At 39.0% G+C, this 20,723-nt stretch overlaps 1 protein-coding gene across 4 annotated transcripts in view; it reads right to left on the bottom strand.

Moving 5' to 3' along the window:
• EVI5 (ecotropic viral integration site 5) overlaps positions 1-20,723 on the bottom strand; it is a 77,566-nt gene that overhangs the window by 11,675 nt on the left and 45,168 nt on the right. For all 4 annotated transcript variants that reach the window (XM_048496510.1, XM_048496511.1, XM_048496509.1 and 1 more), the window contains 5 exons: positions 18,071-18,211; positions 17,339-17,497; positions 14,176-14,322; positions 13,568-13,663; positions 7,131-7,226 (listed from right to left, as the gene is read on the bottom strand). In XM_048496510.1, the coding sequence (XP_048352467.1) occupies positions 7,131-7,226; positions 13,568-13,663; positions 14,176-14,322; positions 17,339-17,497; positions 18,071-18,211 (639 nt within the window). The remainder of the gene's footprint in view (positions 1-7,130; positions 7,227-13,567; positions 13,664-14,175; positions 14,323-17,338; positions 17,498-18,070; positions 18,212-20,723) is intronic.

Raw genomic sequence — 20,723 nt, 5'->3', positions numbered from 1 at the left:
GGCCCAATCCAGGAGGAGGGGTGAAGCAATTCCTGGAGGCAATGTGAGCAGGCACCAATGGATTTGCCCTCTCTGGGGCATTTACCCTGTCGGAGGGACAAATACTCCAGTGGGAGGTTGCTGCAGCCCCCTGAGATACCTGGACATGATGCTCAGCACCGCATCAGCACTCCCACATGTTAAGCTAGGTAACAGACACCACTGCCAGTCCTGTTGGCACAGCAGGGGTGTAGAATAGGAGTTCCCGGGGGTGAAATTGACATCAGACTCCTACCCCAGGTTTGCAGGCCCTGGCCCTGGGCTTAGACTTATGCCATCTTTTGGAGGGCTTTCCAGCGATGGGGTTTTTTTGAGCAGGTTCTCTCCCTCCCCATGCTGCTTGAAAACCCTCTGTAGGTGGCAGGGTGGCACCACAGTGGCTGCCCAGGGCTTTGGATGGGGTTGTAAGTCTGTCAGCAGCTTGGGCTTCAGCTGCTCAAGGAGAAATGGGATCTGGCAATTGTTATACAATCTTAGGTATCCCCAAGATGAACTACTTGTCACACAATCTAAAGACTAACTGGAAACAGGCACCAAAATTCAGTGGGGATGGCTCTGCTGCCACATTGGTGTACCACCTCCAGACATCTTTCAAGTGGTGTGGAGGGTACAGCCAATAAGAAAAAAAAAACCATATGCCTGAAAACCATCCAAAGGCCGGGTGGAAGCCAACTAAAGTTAGCTCCACCCCTGGGGATGCCTCTGGCACACACACACAGACACTGTCCTGACGGGGCCAGCTGTGTTGTGGGAGAACTAATGCAGTACCCACTGCTGTCTTCAATCATTCTGGAAACCTGCAGCATCTATCTGCTGGCATTTTTTGCCCCTCCACCAGGGTAAATGCTCAGAGGAGGGCAAATCTGCCTGCACCACATCCAGGAGATGATCTGGCCTCCCCTCTCTGGATTGGGCCATTAGTTTGTTCAAAGTGTGCTAGCCTGTTTTCTTGGGATGGTGGAGAGACGTGGGGGAGTAGATCACAGAGAACACATAGCAGGTCCTACCAAGAACAATCCAAAGCACTTTACACACTTTAGACAATTAAGAATGTCCCCTTTAGTATGTAGCTGTCTATGTGCTTGGTAGGGTCAGAAGTAACCCCGCTCTGTGCACTAGCACTTTCCGATGTAGTTGGCTGGGAACACAAGAGCGGGACATTTCCCCGTGGTGGCACTCCCATTGTGGAATTTCTGCAGATATGATGGACTACACTTTTGTTTTTTGATGGTAAATTAATATCTTATTGCTCCAGACAAAACTGATTGAAGTCACATTTTATTAGAATTTTTAAAAACTGCTGCTATGCATTTATATCCTCTACCTTTTAACTAAAATCTTCAAGGCAAATAAATCAAGAATCAACTTACAAACTAAACAGTGCCATCCTAGAAAGAATTATCCACTTCTATATCTCTTGGACTCAAAAGTTTTGAAGCACTGCTCTTTTTAGGACTGCACTGAAATCATGTAAAAACCCACCATTGCCAAAAGAAAGCAATATATGCCAGTCAGAAAAAAAGTCTAATGACAGAAGTCCAAAGGAAGGCGTGAAGTCATTCGCTTGGAAGAAGTCTTCTGAGTTTGGTGCCTAAGTAATGGGGAAAGAGTGAGGCAGACTGCCTTTGTGAGGGATTTTCTTTCCAGCTTTTAGCTGCTGGGAGATAAAAAGAACGCCCATGTGGTAATTTGATTACCCTCCAGGTCAATACAAAACAAGCCAAAACAGAATGAGATGTTTCATTTTGCCATTTTCAGTAACACTGACTTTTACACAAAATCTCAGAATGGTCAACAGGGTACCGATGTCTTTTTATATATATATATATATATAAGCCCCAGTAGAAAACCACTTCCTTATGCAGACACCTTAAAGTAGAATGAAAAAGCAGCACCTGCAACCATATTATAAACACAACACACCAATGGTCCATGTTTATATAATACTGAACCAATAACTTACACTAGTTAATCTGATCAGCAGTTATTAACCGTGGCAGCTAGTAATAGAGTCTCCACGTTCAGAAGCAATTTGACCAATGATCTGATGCCAGGGTAAGGGTGGGTAACCGCAGGAGACAGCTCTCCTGCCACGTTAGCAGGCATCTCTGGGGCATCTGGCTGGCCACAAATGTATGACTTAATGTGTTTTTCCATACAATTCTTCTAACGTTCTTGATCTTTAAAAAATCTACATATATCTGAAGAGGCAGTGTGTCAGCTGAATCACTTACAGGAAAAAATCCCCCTTTTAGAACATCTAGATAGGCCAACTCTTCTTGCTAACTGTTAGCAACTTCTGATGCCTTACACTGGAATCCCTTTAGTTCAGTTTCTTTTGCTTAGTTCTCTAGACTACCATTTCCTTACACTGAAGTTCTACACACATACTATTTAGTCCCATCCTAAAGTAGGCCTTTGTACACAGTATGAATTATTTATCTAAGAGTAATCACTTAGTGTTTACAATTTTATTTCTACAACCAGAATTGTTTAAAAGCATGGCATTTGATCTTCAACTTATGTCAATCTTCATTAAGTCCATCTTGTATTAGCTCTGCAGAAGCATGATCTAAAGAGATAGCACCTATATCAGAATCTGTTACCAGTTGCATTAGGTTGTTAGGACGTACATATCAGATGGGTTACGGCATAAGGTGCAGGGAGATAGGAGAAAGAAAGACTTGTTTGCTAAAAAAAAGGAACTGTAATTGTTGCACAAAAACCCTTCCTTGTTTGACTAATCTATGCTAGTATTGATAATGTGGCTGAAAGCCTTCTGCAGAGCAGATTCTAAATACTCAACAATTATTTACCAAGTTTACAGTTAAGAAGTACATCCATCCCATTTAGTTTCAGGGTAATCCTCTCTCTTTGTGGCAGGGAAATACACTACCATATGAAAAGATGTGAGAATTCCATAGAAATTGTTATATAAAAAGCTATTATGGATACAGCAATGCAAAACAGCTCAATTATAGTCTTCCTAGGGCTCTACATTTATCTGCTTTGTACAGACATCCATCAAACTGGAAAGGAGAACTTTTTTTAAAAAGTCAGGCATTACTGCTTATAGTTTTCAGAAAAAGGTAATGGTCATTGGACAGATTGTGAATTACTAGCAACTTGAAGCTAAGAACTCAAATTTCTCTGAACGCCCTACAGGAAAAACTTGCTGTTCATTCTACCACCCTAATGAGGAGATTCCACATATTATAAATAAGATGCTAATGTCATTAACTTTAGAACAGAAAAGCCGCTGTTTTATTGTACAGAAAAATGACACACAAAGATTAAAAGTGAGAATCGGCACAATCAAGAACATTAAGAGAAATGTAAAAAAAACCAAACTCCCCCTAGGCAAATTTCCTGCAACACAACTATCACTATTCTTTGCTTCAGTCTCCTGAGGTATTTTGTGGCCTATCGGTGTCATCTTTTTAATCTTATGCACCAGACCATTAATCTATGCAGCACATTCATTTCTTACAACATCAGGAAACCAGGCTGGCTGCTTGGAAATACAGAACATAGGAAGAAACAGTACAACATATAAACTGTTTAAAGTGCCTTAATTCCAGAGCAGTAGCCGTGTTAATCTGCAGCAGCAAAATAAAACAGAGATACAGTAGCACTTTATGCTGAAACAGGTTTTGCTGTTTTTTAAGATCTTGCTGGATTGATTAAACTGGCTTCCTATAAGCCATTCATTTCAAGAAAGTTCAAGGGGGAAGGGAATTCCCTACCCTGACTAAAAGCCTTCTATAGTCCAGACTGCGTGAGGCCATCCAATTATGAACCTTGGGAGAAAGTCAGGTGAACAAATGTCTAATCAGAACAGATACCAGTATAACTTTCTAGTGCACCAAAAAGAAGCACTGAAAGTTGAACATCCGAACAAAATGGCAAAAATGCCATCAGATTATTTCTTTAAAGCTACAATGGTGTTGTTGTGCCACGAGTAAGAAATGCGATTTTACAAGTAGCCTTAGTTTGAATTTTTTCTAAAATGGCCATACATGGTCCTTAAACCTTTTAATATGGACAAACATTCTGTCTCAGATCTTGGAAGAATAAATGAACTAGTACAACACAGTGAAAATTTATTTAGACCAGCTTGAAATCTACACAAACATACTTAAGTCTTCCGTATGAATGAGAAAGACTACCCTACACTGCTTTCCAGTTTGAAGGCTGCAGGCCCAGTGAAGAAACTTCCATTTGACTTCCAGTGCTTCCACTTAGTCATCTAATAATTTGTCCCACATCTAACTGGATGAACATAGTTTAATTGTGGAACGACTAAGAATATTTGGAGAAGCCAGAAAGGAGCTTTCAGTAGATCAGGGAGGGGAAATCCCTCAGTGAAGTACATGTTTATTAAGCAGAATCGTGAATGATCTGCATTAGATATCACAGTTCAATACTGCAGAGAGCCATCTCCATAATGAATTAAGCAAAACTAAGAAAAATCCAAAACTTAACACATGTTGTTTGAAGTTGCAACATTTGGCTTCATGGGACCAAAATCTTTTTTGCAAAAGTTTGGGTGGGTTAAAGCCAGACCAAAGGCAGTATGAGAAACAAGCTACTGTGCTCAGCTGAAAATCGGTTTTGCCTACCACTTTGTATATTTTTCCCAGGCCATCTCAGGGTGCTGAGTCTTTAGAAGGCAAATCCATATGCTTATACTTTTCTATAAATGTGAGAGTTGAAATTCTCATGATTCCAAATAATATCCTGGAGTCCATAAGCTGTCTTTATGAAAAATGTTAATGTAATTTGCTTCTTCAAAATATGCCAACCTCCAAAAACTGAATCCAAAGTTCTATGCACCAACTCTAAAACATTTGACATTCTAACTTCTTCGATAAAAACTTTTTTGTGGTATTCCTTTGATGAATGTTGGTAAGCCTTTTATGTAAATTTACAAGACAGAGTTGTAACAAGCCTTTATTGGCATAAAATAAACATACAAAATCAGCATACAAAATTTGCCCATTATTGCTCACAATTATAGACACTGGTACTAAAATACTAAATACTAAAATATATACATGGTCCTTCTGTAACTATAGGACATTCCTTCAGCTAAGTTAACTCACTTAAACGTCATCGGATGCTGACAGAAGCTAGAAAAATTACAAGACAGAGTTTATCAGCTTGCAGAATCTTCCATATAACAATGCATAACTTTTTATTAACACCATCATTCTTATAAAGGGATTGTATAGTACTAGGATAATTACTGTAGACTGCCAGTTAACACAATGACTGACAAAGTCCCAGCTAGCAAGTACTTACTTGACATTCTCAACAGCAGATTATTTTGAATTTACCCTTACATAATTTGAGCCAGAAGGTCAGCGGTTGTCTCTAAACCTAGCTATTGTTAAGCATCTCTCACACTTGGATACCTACACACTATGAATGAGAATACACTGTATAGATATCATGACTGAAGCAGTTATGACTCTGTTGAACCTTGAGCAGATGTTCAAGGGAGTCATATGTGTTTAAAAGTCTCCATTACAAGTACATACAACATCAGGTACAAGATGCATATAGCTGCAAATTTGATTGGACTCCCTGTAGTGTATGCAACAGTTTCAGGAGCCATGAGTAACTTTCAGCTATCAAAACAACTGAAGTATAATAGAATGTTTCTTTTTTTTCAATCTAGCTTACATATGTCCATATCAGAACTCTTCTATTATATTACTTCTACTTTATTTCTTTTTGTCTCACTATTAAGTAGGCTGATAGGTTGTGATCCAGTAAAGTCCTATTTAAACCAGCTTTCAGTATGCAATTAGTTGCATTAGAATATGGAAGGGGATGGACATCCTATTCAAAACAATGAGTTGAATTCATGCAACATTTTCTATCAGTGGAATGGCCTTTTCCTGTCTCTCCTCTCCCATGGCATCCCACTGATCTCCACAAAATGCTGTTCCAGGGAAGATAAATGATACTGAAGGACAACATTGGGGAGGGGGGTTGCAGTAGGACAGGGGAATGGGTGGAAGTTGCCATTTAGTCCAATCCAATGCCATGCCATGTACATAGACTACTTCCTCACACAAATGCAGACTTGAGAGGATTTTCTGAAACACACCCCATTTAGGCTTAGTGGTTCCCAACCCAGCAAGTGATATACATGCATAAACCAATTATAGGTGCAGATATCCTTAGCTGGATTGGGACATAAATGTTTAATGCAAGATGGCTGGATATTGATTTCTTTCAAGTGAGTTTAGTGGTTGCTTTAAGGTACTGGAATGATTATGGCCTGCACTATAGATAAAGGCAAAGATTCCTTATACCCTCAATTGGCCCAATAGAAGTTCCAAGAATCTCCAATTGTTTACTGTTCATTTAGGATGCGACATCAACAGAAACAGTAGAGACAAAAATAAAAGTGAGTGTATTCTATCAGGCTCAGTTTTGAGAAGAACAAATTTATTATGCACACTGCTGTATTTTAACAGTGCAATAATAGTCGTACAAGAGTAAATACTTATATGGGTATTTCTTACTTATTTTTACGAAGTGAATCTGGATAGACATGGAATGGAGCTCAAATTTTGATCTTCATCAGGTTATAATTAAGACCATAATTGCAAATCATAGGGAAAAAAATCGGTAAGATCAGTAAATTCTGTTCTGATAATTTCCCAGTTACACACATTTCCCCCCTATAAATATGTTATTCTTAATGTAAGAGTATTTTCAGAATAAGCAGAAAGAGCTAAATAACATAATTACAAAACTCATTTAAACAGAATAATTGTATAACAATATCATCACACACACCAACTATTGGTGATGCAGATATGGTTACACATCAGGGAGCACTGCACAGTATTCTCATATATAAAGTGGAAGTACAGGTAAATTCAATCCAAGATCTCATTATTAGCTTACGATTTCCCCTATGTATCCCATTGCCAAGGTTACAAATGTTTGCAGTTGGTAGGAATTATTGATAGAGATAGATAAAACTGTGTTATAACCGCTACCCAGAATCGATATAAACTGATTCAAGGAAACATTAAAGTGAAACAAAAGTGATTTTTAAAAAAACTTACCTCATGATTCAGCTCTGCTATCTGATCTTTCAGTTCTCTTATATACTGACTAGAATCGGAATTATTTAGCTGCCCTTGAAATTTCCCTTCTTCTTTCTGTTTCAGAAGAAAGAGAAAAAAATAATCAAGGACTTTTTTCCTGAATATTTTTACCAATAATTCAGCACAGCGTAAATCCACAAAGCAGCTCCCACAATTTAAAAAATCACAACACAAATAAAAAACCTACCACAATCTGTTACACAACAGCAAAGGAAAAAGAAAAATAGCCAGTGAAGTTAGATATTAATCATTACTTAGGGTTATATGCAGCATTATTTATTATTTACTTACAATATTCATTAACTGCCTTTCTTCCACACAGAGTTCAAGGCAGCTTACGACATTAACAAAACACATAAAATGGACTACATAAAAACATAAAACCACACGTTAAAATTACATATAATCAATGTAGTCCTAAATAAAACTGTCTTCAGCTGCCTCCTAATGGTTGCAAGTGGGGCAGGGGGAGCTTGTTCTATAATTGTGAGGCTGCCACTGGAAAGGCCCTTTCTCGTGTGCCCACCAAACACGCTTCTTTGATAGATGTGTTGGTCAGGAGGGCCTCTTCCTGTGATCTTAATTCCTGGGCAGGAACATATGGGTCACATGCTCCTGATAGCTGATCCCAACCAACAATTCTTTGCTAGCTGCAGCTCCCAAATACTCTTCAAGGGTAATTCCAAGCAGAGTGCATTGCAGTAGCCCAGTCTAGATGTAACTAAGGCAAGTATTACTGTGGATAGATCTGATTGACAGGATGCAGCTGATGCACCAGTCAAAGTTGGACAAAAGCCCTAGACCACCATAACCACCTGGTTTTCTAAGGTGGCTGCCGTGCTGAGTAGCGCTCCCAAGCTGCAAACCAGGCTTTTCAAGGGAGGGTGTAACCCCATTCACACAGGAGAGATCTGAAATCACTGATATGCCTTTCTACTAACTCACAGAACCGCTTTGTCAGAATGAAGAATTCACATCCTATTTTCACTTGTGCCCTACATGCCAACATTAAGCAAGCAAGATAAATTTCTATGACAAGGCTTTTCTATCAAAATTATGGAACCCAGCTTTGGAATCAAGTCATTTTGTAAACCTCATTATTATCATGGAGAGACACAAAAGATTTTTAAAAAGATGCTCAGAAAAAAAGGATTTTAATGTCACTGACTGGATATCAGCTTTAACAGTATAATAATATATCATTGTACATCATAAGACTTCGTTCTATGCACATCTTTATTTATTAGTAGAGTTACATTGAACTTAGTGGAATTTGCTTCTGTATAAACATGCAGTGAAACAAGGCTGAAATACTTCATAGAGGAAGTTATCTGCCCTGAAGCTCTATTTATTTATATCCCACTCAATTTGAGCAAATAAATCCTTGGAAATACTAGCAGAACTAAAGTTTATTTCTCTAATAAGTGTATGAAAGATCCAGCGCTTCTGATTCTCTTTCACTTTGAGCTTCAGAAAATGGATGGTCTGTATAAATTAAAATCAGATTCTCAATTATTTCACATGAACTTTGTTCCTTGAGCATGTACTTCCAAACATTCATGTGTTTATTTCAGTTCACGGACAGTTCTTATTTGCCTCCAACTCCTCTGAAAGGGCATTTGTATAATATAATTGCCGCCACATTTATGAGCAATATGCGTGACAACTCCTAGTTTGGATTCTGCAACTTACCAAAGTTCATTTCCAACATTAAGTCCTAAAAATCATTGCTTATTTCTTAATCTAAGCAAATGTAATAAAAATGCTGTTATCACTCATTCAAACTAGGAGGTAATGCAACTGGCTAATTAGACATAAAAACTGCTGTGCAAGAAGTGGCTCAACAGAGTCTTGAACTGCTCTCATATAAGAATTTATCCACAGTTTAATATACTTTTATTTACTGACTACATGAAAAATGCTTCATAACTACATTTACAAAGGAAAATTCTCTCACCATCAAGATAATTCTTCTTTGTAAATGTAGTTTTAAAACATTTTCATGTAGTTAATGAATAAAGCCAGTCCCTTAAGCGTTTGTTGGCAGCAGCTATCACCACAACACAAGGATCTGCATTGAGTTACTGAAGTTAAGCTGTGGGAATGGTTTTGTGGCTGGCTCCACCTCCTGTGGCAGCCATTTTGGGAGTAATTGTTCCCCCCACCCCACCCCACCCCCATGCTGTATCAGAATTCTAAATGTGCCCACAGGCTCAAAGAGGTTGGGTACCCTGGTCCAAGATTATGATGGACTGAGACTATTTGAGATACGCCAATGATACCACTTTAATTGCAGAAAATAGCAAAGACTTGAAATTACTACTGGTGAAAGCTAAAGCAGAAATTGCCAAAGCAGGACTACAGTTGAACACCAAGAACACAAAAGCAATGACTACTGGAGAATTACTCAACTTGAAATGAGGACCAATGAGGAAATTGAAATTGTTCAAGATTTTCTATTCTTTGGCTCCAGCATCAATCCAAAGGGAGACTGCAACCAAGAAATGAGGAGATTGAGACTGGGAAGGACAGCCATGAAGCAGCTGGAAAAAATTCTTTAGAGTAAGGATGAATTGCTGGCAACCAAGATCTAGAAAGTTCAGGCCACAGTATTTGCCATTAATATGTGTGGGTATAAAAGTTGGACAATGAAGAAAGTCGACAGGAAGAAAGTTTGTCTCTGAACTTTTCAGGGCTTCTTGTTGGTCACTGCAGGAAACAGAATGTCGAGCTAGATAGATCCTCTATCTGATCCAGCATGGCTCTTGTGTTTTTTGTGTGGTTTTTAAAAACATTTTCCAGACGCTTGGTGGCATATGGCAGAAGAATATAACATAATGCCTTCTGAGAAAGTGGAGTTCTTGTTATGTCTGCTCATATCTAGAAATCTGATTTTTCTTGGCTGATGCTTTGGTGTAACTAAAATCAAGAGGGCAAGCATAGTACAACTCCTTAAATTACTGCATGGCAGATGTATCAACAGTACAGAAATGAAAATGTTCATTTAAAAATGTTTTAGACAATTTAGGAATTAGATATATTAATTTGCCTCGATCTGGGGTACTTCATAAACCTTTTCTGTATGATAACTGCTTTTTTGCATTAGAAACCCAAACTTAGTTGATTCATCTGGGCAGTTATGGGGGACTCGTGGCCTTTTGGTGACTCTGATGATTCATTCTAGACTTTCAGAAAACGCATCACACTGCTGAAGAGTGAAAAAAAATGTTTCCTGTAGTTGCAATGATGGAAATTATTTTTGAAAACATCAGAACTCACAGAGTGTTTAAATATACTTAAAAGGAGAGTGTCAGATTAGATTTATTTCAATGGTGGGTATTTGATTAGATTTTAAAGACAGGCGTGCTTCCACGGCAGGTATTTGATTTCGCTGAGTGATGTTAGGGACAGTAACTTTATTTTTCCCGTCAAAGATCATTTCACTAATTCAGAGAATGCTAGCGGCCACTGATAGCGTATTCCACAGCACGCACTAAACATCAATACGGATGCAAAATAGATTCATTATGTGAAGCCTTACAGTTCCCACTTGAAATATCTAATCATATATATTAACACAAGGAGAAAGCAGAAAGCAAGAACACAGATGTGCAACAATAAAGTTTTGCCTCAAGATTTAGTATGCAATTCACTGCGTTGATGCAAAAGGCAACATTTGGAGCAGAACATCTAGCATGAATTCTGCCAAGTAACTGAAAAGTTAAATGCCTAATAAAGGTTGTTGTGTTGTGAATGGAAAAGCTGCAAGGTGAAGCCTCAACAATGCACAGTTAGCTAAAACAAGAAAGCGTTCAAATCACTGGATGAACTGTGGATTAGAGAAACAAAAACTGATCTGTTTGCTTAAAGCCATAGTCTATTTTTCTTCAGGTGTCCCAAAACTGTGATTTAACCTGCAGGCATGAAAGTAAAATCATTACAGTAGTAATGTGAGTGTAGCAATATCAAGCATGCCTTGCAGGTTTAATACCAATGTGTCTTGCACTTAAACCTAGACATTTCACAAAAAGCAGCATGGTTTAGGGTAACTGATAACTGGTGTGGTGTGCCTTAACTCTAAATACAAATACTGTAGCTCTCTTAGGAGATTACAGCAATGTTGAAGTGGAAGGTTAAGAAGAAGAGTTAGATTTATACCCCTTTCTCTCCTGTACGGAGACTCAAAGTGGCTGACAAACTCCTTTCCCCTCCCCCCCCACAACAGACATCTGTGAGGTAGGTGGGGCTGAGAGAGCTCCGAACAGCTGTGACTAGCTCAAGGTCACCCAGCTTGCATGTGTTGGAGTGCACAGGCTAATCTGAATTCCCCAGATAAGCCTCCACAGCTCAAGCGGCAGAGCGGGGAATCAAACCCGGTTCCTCCAGATTAGAGTGCACCTGCTCTTAACCACATCACTGCTGCTCTCAAGAGCAAAATTTTCTTCCATAGCATCTTTACCAGCAGTTGACACATAGCAAATTAGCTGTACTTCATTGAAACAAACATACAGTGCTCAGAGGCACCAGCCTTAACACAAATAAATAGTCGAAGCTTTCACAGCAATAGTTACCAAATAACCTAAGATTGTTCAGTGGCGTTGAAAAATCCAAGCAGCGGACCCTGCATTAGTGGGATAACGCTGGGAAGAAGAACCGAGGATTGTTCAGTATTGAGCTGGTGTAAGGGCCATTTACACCAGTGCAGGGGCACATATGCTGGTGTCAGAGAACTGTGTAGCAGCATGATGCCTGGGCGCCAATGCAGTCGTGGTGCCAGTACTCCTCCGGCTCAAGAGCCCTTGAGTTTCCGGAGGGGGGGGGAGATGGGGGGCGGTGCCAGTCTTAGTTGGCTTTTTGAGCGCTTTTGGTTGGAAACACCATAATTTGCTGGCGCACACTTACACCAGCAAAAAGGTAGGTGCTGCCTATTGTGCTGAATATGGAGATTTCACCGAGGTTGGGGAAGCATCACTTTTGGCTTGCTGGCTGTAGTGCAGAGAGCCTCTTAGGAGGTGGCACACCTGCGTTATCCCCAGGCACATCACAACTACCCTGAATTTCAAGGTTAGTCTACTTTTCTCACTGATAATCAGCCTTCCACAGAAAGCTTCACATCTCTCAGAGGAAAGCAGTTTACATGATTTAAGTGGCTGCTACATGGTACAGTGTACAGAGTGCTGGATCAGGAGCTGGGAGGTCCAGATTTAAACTGCCACTCAGCCACAAAGTTTTCTGGATTACCTTGGCCCAGTTACTATCTCGCAGGCTAACCTACCTTACAGGGTAATTATGAGGATAAAATGGAGGGTAATGTATAATATGCTACCCTGGGCATCTTGGAGGAAGAATGGGATACAATTAATTCTCTGCAGTCTTATATTGTGCTGTGGCAAGGACATCCACCAAAGCAGCAAGACCTGTCAAAATAAGTTTTCCCCACTTAGTGTATACACAGTCTCATCCACGTTTTATGTAACTGTGTAGCTTGATCAATTGTGCTGATCCAGCAAGAAAAACTGTGAATACACAGCCACGCCAATTAAACTCAGACTAGCTCCACAGATCTACTCATGCAAAACAGAGTGTGTGCTCTCCCCCAGGCTTCCTAGCTACAAATAATACATGATGTCAAAACCAAACTGTAGGTAACAGCAGTGGCGGAGCGGCAAGGGGACGGGGTGTGCGTTGCACACCGGGCGCATGCCTGGGGCATGGAAAATCGCCCCCAGTCCCTCCCCCTTTTCCTTGCGACCCCATGCGCGCAGACCCCTTGCGGCGCCCCCCCTTCCCACATTTACCTTAGTTCCTTTTCTTTTTCTAGTACTTTTTCAGGCTGAAAAAAGTGGCCTATTTACAGTTCAGGCTCAAAAACAGTCTGAGGAACTACAGCCCTTGTGGGGTTCACAAGATCTCCTGGGAAGTATAGTTCCTCAGGCAGTTTTTAGCCTGAACTGTGAAGAGGCCGTTTTTTTCAGCCTGAAAAAGTACTAGAAAAAGAAAAGGAACTTAAGTAAGTGTGGGAAGGGGGCGGGAGGGGCGCTGCAAGGGGGGCATGAGAGGGGCGGAAAAAACACACTGTGCACCAGGCACAGTTTGGCCCAGCTACGCTTCTGGGTAACAGCTAAAAATGGGCCCATTTACATGTTGCTATTGCTGTTGAAAAGTATCCCTGTAGCAGCACTCCAAATTATAGGTGCAGTTCCAGTTTCAGGTTCTAGGTCCAGATCAAACTGTGATAAGCCATAGTGAATGTCAGTGAGAATATTATATCAAATCATAAAGATGAAATTTACAGAAAAAAGAGTAAACATATGACCCCACAGCCCATTGCATTTGTATTGTAAGGCAATGTTTAAAGTTGACAGTCTTGTGACACTGAAGATTTTCATTCGTACCTGGATCTCTAGTTCTGCAATATGCTGCTGGAGTTCTGCCACAGCTGCTATGCTGTCTGCTTCTCGGAGTCTTACAGCCATCACCTCTTCCTTATTCTACAAATATGGAAAGTTTTAGGAACGGTTTATTAGCCATTTTTTTTCTTAAGTAGTTGCAAACAGCTAGCCAATTCTCATTTCCAGACAACTGGTTTGAGGTCACCCAGATACCAAACATTATTTGAACATAATAAATTCAGTAAGAAGAAAACTGTATTGCAGTGGTTCCTTCCTAATGCTGCGACCCTTTAATACAGTTCCTCATGTTGTGGTAACCCCCAACCCTAACATTTATCCATTTTACAGATGGAGAACACTGATGCAGAGAGTCTTAGGCGACCCCTGTGAAAGGGTCGTTCATCCCTCAAAGGGGTCATGACCCACAGGTTGAGAACCACTGCTGTATTGGCTTCACAGTGATTTTCTTGAAATACATATTCCTTGTTCACCTTTTTCATTACTAAAGTCTATAGTTATGATAACTCTGCATTCAGTTGGATATTCTGCTGCTTTGTTTAACAGTATGCATATCCTATATTCATCACATATTCTGTACCCATTGTATGTACCTTGCATTCAATCTCTGCTTGCTTTCTCTTTGATTCAGTAAGTTGAGCCAGAAGTCCTTTGTTTTGTGCAGACAGATACTGAACCTTCTGTTGCAGACTGGTAATCTCTTGTTCTGCCCTCCGTAAATGGTTACTATTTATCTGGTTCTGACATTCAGAAAGAGAGGAAAATAATTACCCTAAACGCCAGCCCAGGATATGTCACAGCAAATACCTAGCAGCTTGTACATACTTTATGTTCTTCCAGCTTATGCTTGGCATTTACCTATTGCTGCAATATCAATGTTCACCCTAGAAAGTTAGCAGAGATAGATGGTCAAGTATTGTAGATAGGCTTAGCAATGGGTGCCTGCCCTGATATTGCCAGCAAGATGTAACTAGAGACAGCAACCACAATCAGCTTCTGACAACAAACTGCTGTTGCCTCATCCTTGAATCCTACTTGTCTGTCAAGCTGTATTTACTATAGCAATGGCTTTCAAGGCTAGAGAATATATCTATGGGAAGGGCTGCCACAAAAAGTCCTAATATGGCTGTCTGTAAGGTCTGCCCCTATCAAGTCCAGAAAGAGCTTAAGGTATCTGGTAACTGGTTCACTTAAGCTGTGCAACCTCATCCTTGATGAATCTCATTTTAATTCAAGAAAAAATGGGTGCTAGGAGGCAGCTGCAAGTGGTAGCCACAGGATTCAAGCAAGATGCACAGTTAAGAAAATGGCAAAATACAACACCACCAAAAAACTGTATACTCACTATGGTAAACAACCACTGCAAACTACAGTCAATTAACCATCTTATTGTGACATGGAACATAAAACCTTGTTGTCTATGAGGAGATTTTGCCTGTTGTCCATATTGGAATTTTTCCACATAGACAACAGGAGTTTACACACCATGTCATATCAGGATGGTAGTTTGGAGTTGTCAAATTGTGTGATTTTTTAGATTAAATGTAATGAAATCATAATTAACTGCTTGTGATTTGACTGGTAAACAGTATATACAGTATATATTTGTTTCCCACAGCGTGTATACACAGTGTTTTTGGCTCAGGGGTTGGGTGTATAGGTGGAGAGGAGAATCTGCCACCACAATGCTCCTGGAAGATCATATACCTCTGAATTACATAGATAGAGAGAATGCTGATCTCATATTTTCTCTTCTAACGAGACATATTTGCTCAGTATGGCCACTAACAGATCAGGGATTTTATGACTAAAGAAATAATTTTTCACAGCACTATAGCTCAGTTTCATGCACAAATACAGTGCATTAGTAGGAATTTTAATTGTGTGGATTATTCAGAAGCTGGCTTTTATACATGAAATTGGTTATTCCCACTCCTTTTCCTAATATCCAGAATACATTGTGAGTAATGCCAAAGTACTACATTGATAATATTAACATCACTGGTGGCAAGTTGTATTGGGCAAGAATTTGCTTTGATCAGAGCAATACATTGTGGAAAGCCATGGAATGTGGACAGAAGTTACTACAAAAATCTCAGTTAAATCAGTTTCCTCTTTTTCTTGGCTGGGGGGAATGAATCAATTAAAAAGAAAGGTAGGTCCATCTATAACAGCATGTGTTTTAGAGGTATATGTGACACCCCATCACACACAACACTAATTCATCCAAATGTTCAATCTTTATTCAAAGCAAGCTATTTGTACTCTACACCCACATCTGTCTGTCTTGCTGGACATAAATCGCCTGTGATCAAATAGAGCAACTACACCTCCTACTGGTTGAAGGGGTTAAGAAATATATTTGCTATTTGCTACATTGCACTAAATACATGCTAAATTAGATTAATTGATAATGGTTTTATTACCAGAGAATGAACATACTGGCAGTACTTTCTCTGGGTCTACATTCAGTTTTATATTAAACAAAATACACTGCCAGGATTATACATACAAGGACCAAAACCCACATAAAAATACTCGATACAGTGTGAGTCAACCTATTTAAGGCTAATATGATCTTTTTAAAGTATGAAACATTACATTTTCAAGAGCTGATAATACTTAAACTATGCACCCTGCCAGTCTGGAGAAACAGAAGCTACATTATGGAGTGTGCATTTATAATACAACAGATCATCTAGTACTGCTAAAGTTCTCCAGTGGTTAATTCCATAAAGTCCTTAATATAGACCTTAATCCATAAAATTCCACAGAAAATGTGACCCTGGATCCGTGGTGGCGAACCTATGGCACTCCAGATGTTCATGGACTACAATTCCCATCAGCCCCTGCCACCAATTGGTCATGCTGGCAGGGGCTGATGGGAATTGTAGTCCATGAACATATGGAGTGCCATGGGTTCGTCACCACTGCCCTGGATTCTGAAGATTTGGTGGAGTTCTGGTAAGAGTATAGATTCAAGTAATCATTTTTATCAATAAGGAGCATGATAAAATTAATAATCTGTAAACATTTAAAACTGCATTCTGGAAAGAGCCTTCTACTCTGAACATGTGTGTTCCCATGTTCCAGAGTATGGAGAAAATAAGTTATGTGTTGGACTATATCATACTTATTTGAACACAGAGGGTTGTGCCTTACTACTCAATACAGCTAAGTACAGAGTTTTTCTCTGTCTCAAGAGAAAGGACCTCTTCTGCTACAGGGAGGTTGTACAGTTAGCTGAATGGGCTGGAAGAATACAATACCATCGCTTTCCTCACTTTAATCAGGGAGCAAATAATACACACACAGTTCAGTAATTACTGTCTCCCAAAGGTGACAGAAAGTAACTTCCTGATTCTCCCCAAAATGTTATTCCCTGAATTGTGCCAGACATTTTTTGTTCTAGATCCAGATAAATAACTAACATCTAAAAGCCAAACCAGTGCAGCTCAGCTCTTATACTCCCATTGACTTCACAAATATAGGCTAAAAAGTAAAAATGTACCAAGCAGCAGCTCCAAATTACATACTTGATATTCACCATGGAAACCTAGTTGCCTATAGACATTTTATTTTGAAGAGGATAATTCAGAGAACAGTTATTGGAAATGAATGGTCATACTGAAAGTAGAACTCAAAGAAAAACCAAGAACACAGGAAAGGCAGATTTCAAAGCTGGTTCCACAGCATAGTTGATGGTCAGTGCTACTTTCCAGCAAGTAATATTCTTCAGACCATTTGTGTTCTTACCTGCGTTTCTGTTTCCATGATCCTTTGTTTTACCTCTTTCAGCTCTGCTTGAGTTTCTGCTTCTCTAAGTCTGACTGTCATGAGTTCATCTTGCAATTCATTTATAGCGTTCTTTTTAGGAGGATCTTTCCATCTTCCACTTGTCCGAACTAGATGGCGCTAAAAACATTGCTATGTTTTAACAACAGAACATCTTAGAAATCATGTTCGCTACTACTAAAGAACTGGTCCACGAAGAATCCTCGTGTGCAAAGACTATGAAGGAGCCATCCTCAACTTCATCTTTCAGACACATTATGTGGCTTTACACTTCTCAGAGAGATATAAGGAAACTGTTCCCATCTGCAATTTCATAAAGACTTAACTGAGATTAAGTCTTAGTGTTTAGTGGAAGACACTTCTCAGTAAACATGCTGGGAACTAGGCTGCAAGTCTCTGTGCTTAGAAATCTCCATGTTACCAGAATGCTTAAGCAATCAAAGCTGCAGAAAAAAGAATGAAGATTACCGGTGCAATCGTAAACAGAGCTACTCTTCTAAATCCATACATATCTGCTAAAGAATCAGAATGCTCTATGTAAAGGTGGGATGATTTCTAGCATCTAGAAGCAGATATTCATTTCCTATCCTTCCTTATGGACACTTTCTCCATGCACATCCACCCCATCTAAATTCCACTGTACAATGCATTATCACAGTATTTTCCCATTATCATGAGACATTCTACTCTTACCTGCCAGTGTTCCTCCAAATCTTTAACTTGCTGTCTAAGTTCTTTTAGACCCATCAGAGCTTCAGCTTCTCTTAGCTTCACTGCAATCAATTCTTCTTGAAGTCTAGCAATATTATTCTCATCAGGCAAATAACTATTTCTCTGAAACAAGATAACCTCTTAAGAAATTGACTGCACAAATTGGTTATTGGCATTGTATGATTCATAAACAGAATTGAAAGAGGCTCAAAGCTCATCTTTCCCAAACTGGTTTGTAAATACAGTATATTTTTGGATTTCTAATTACCTTTAATAGCATTCATGAAACTCAACATGGGCTGGATGGAGTTTTAGAAACCCAAGGGAAAGAAAGCAAAAATGCACCCTCCCCAAATAGGGAAACGTTTGTTTTGGACAGCAAATCTTATTTAAGTATTAGTAGCAGAATAAAGAAACCATAGTTCAAACTGGTCTTATTTATGTTTTTTTTTAAAGTCCCTTTCCATTTTTTAAGCCAACTGCTGACCTGCCTTCATGGGGTCACAACTGATATTTTAAGAGTCACAATTTCTTTGGCCATAAGGATTGAGTATCAGCTAGGTCTTTATATGCCCCTCTTGTGATAAGATTCTAACAGCATTAGTTAACATAGAAGAAATAATTAGCACTTTTCTTGTGAACATTTGTATATATTCAATACAGGACTCTCAAAACTCAAATAAAAAGGCAAAAGTGTATGTCCACTCTGAAGCTCCCTCTGATTCACTCCAATTTAGGCAGACATTGTCACAAGACACCTGCTTACAGGTACCAATATTGCTTGGAACTGAGGCATTCACTAGAAATCCCCATCACATGTGGATTTACATGTGCATGAATAATGTGAAAAATGTAGATTTTATACATGATGAAGCATGCCCTTGAAATGATAAGTTATATTCATTTCCATACCATAATTATTCTATGCATGGTGGTATTTTGATATAGTATTTAAGAATTGATTTATATGTAGTAAAAGACTTTTATATTCTATTTTTATGTTCTGTTTTTATACTATGACAATATGCTTTTTTTAAAAGCTTCTCGGAAGAAGACTCCTCAGTTTGCAAATGCTTCCGGTTTAGAAGATGCTGATCAAAGAACCTTTAAGGGTGTGTTGGAGACAATGTCCCATAAATAAAAACACTCAACTGGCCCTCATCTGCCTCTCCAAAAGGCAAAATAGAATGAGGGTTCTAAAAGGGGAAAACTATATTATTTTTCGACTGGTGGCACTGCATTATGACAGCTAGCCACTGGAATTCATTCAAAAACCCCTCCCCCAATTAATAATTTGCAGGCCCATTCTTCATCTACATAGTGCAGAGCAGAAATTATTTACTCCTCTGGATATGCAAATCTGGATACGCAAATTTACTTCTCTGATATGCAAATGCTGGTTGATGCAAAAAGGTTTGTGATGATGACCAGAGATTTCCACAGTGGCATGACAAGCTTACATTTTAGAGATGATATTCCTGTAGTTGAAGATTGCAAGCTACAACAGACATAGAAGGGGTGCAGGGTGGGGTGGGGTAGGGGAAGGAAAAAGAGTGGTAGAAAGATAGGGCAGAATTTCTAGAGACAAGAGTGAGAGAACTGCACTAGTTTTTATTTATAGTTTTTGCTCCTGACAAATCAAGAAAGCAGTCAGAGATCCCACAATCTTTTCATGCTAAATGCTGTGATTCTATATGATATAAACAGTTTACAGATAGTCCCCTGAACAAAACTGTCAAGAACACTCCAGCAATGTGGGTAAAAAAAGATATACCACAGTATAATTATATTTGTTCAAAGGTTGTCTCTGGACATACCTCAGGACAATACTGAAAGTACAAACAAGAAGTAAGCTTTGTGTATCTGATGGCATTATTTAATGATAACAGCAATGCTGGAAGGATGTAATAGATAGTATAAAAATCATGAGTTACAATATCCAACTTTTCCATTGTGTATGTTTATACTTTTTAAAATGTAGTGCTAAGCTGCAGCAAGGAACACAATTATAAAAGGTAAAAAGTGACTTCATCATGGATGAATGGAGAAAGATCTCACAAATTACAGCAACAAATAATCTAACTTACTTTTAAAAAGCTATAGGAAAGGAAAGCCTGAACTGACAGTTTACTATTAGAAACTGGCAGCTTTTATGAGCTTCCGGAATAGTGTTAAACCACAGGAAAATATTAGATGACACTGCCATCATGACAGGTGTTAGTGATGTTATATTTTTGCATGCGGTGTTCCTGGGTTGCACGATTTTTATTTTTTATGTTGAGTGCATGTCAGAAAATACTGAGGAATGGATTAAATCTGCAGAATACAAACAGATGACAGGAGATAATATAGAACGCATTTTATTATTTATCCTGTTATCAGTTGTTATACTTTACATTAGATTTTATTAGTTTAATGAAGACAAAAAATTAAAATTATAAAATTTTTAAAAGACAAAAAATTGTCAAGAATTCATCTGATCCATAGGATTCAAGGAAAACAAACCAGAGCGTCATACAACAAATTCTGGAAATATCTGTGGGAATTCCCAACACCTTATTTGGGACACACATGGCAAGCTGGTCCTGCAAGACAAGGACATTTCTAGAGTAGAATAGCAAAATGGAGTGCTTCT

Source organism: Sphaerodactylus townsendi, linkage group LG05 (genome assembly GCF_021028975.2).
Source record: "Sphaerodactylus townsendi isolate TG3544 linkage group LG05, MPM_Stown_v2.3, whole genome shotgun sequence".
Taxonomy (NCBI): domain Eukaryota; kingdom Metazoa; phylum Chordata; class Lepidosauria; order Squamata; family Sphaerodactylidae; genus Sphaerodactylus; species Sphaerodactylus townsendi.
Note: the sequence above shows the minus strand (reverse complement) of the source record. Positions and strands in the feature narration are given on the sequence as shown.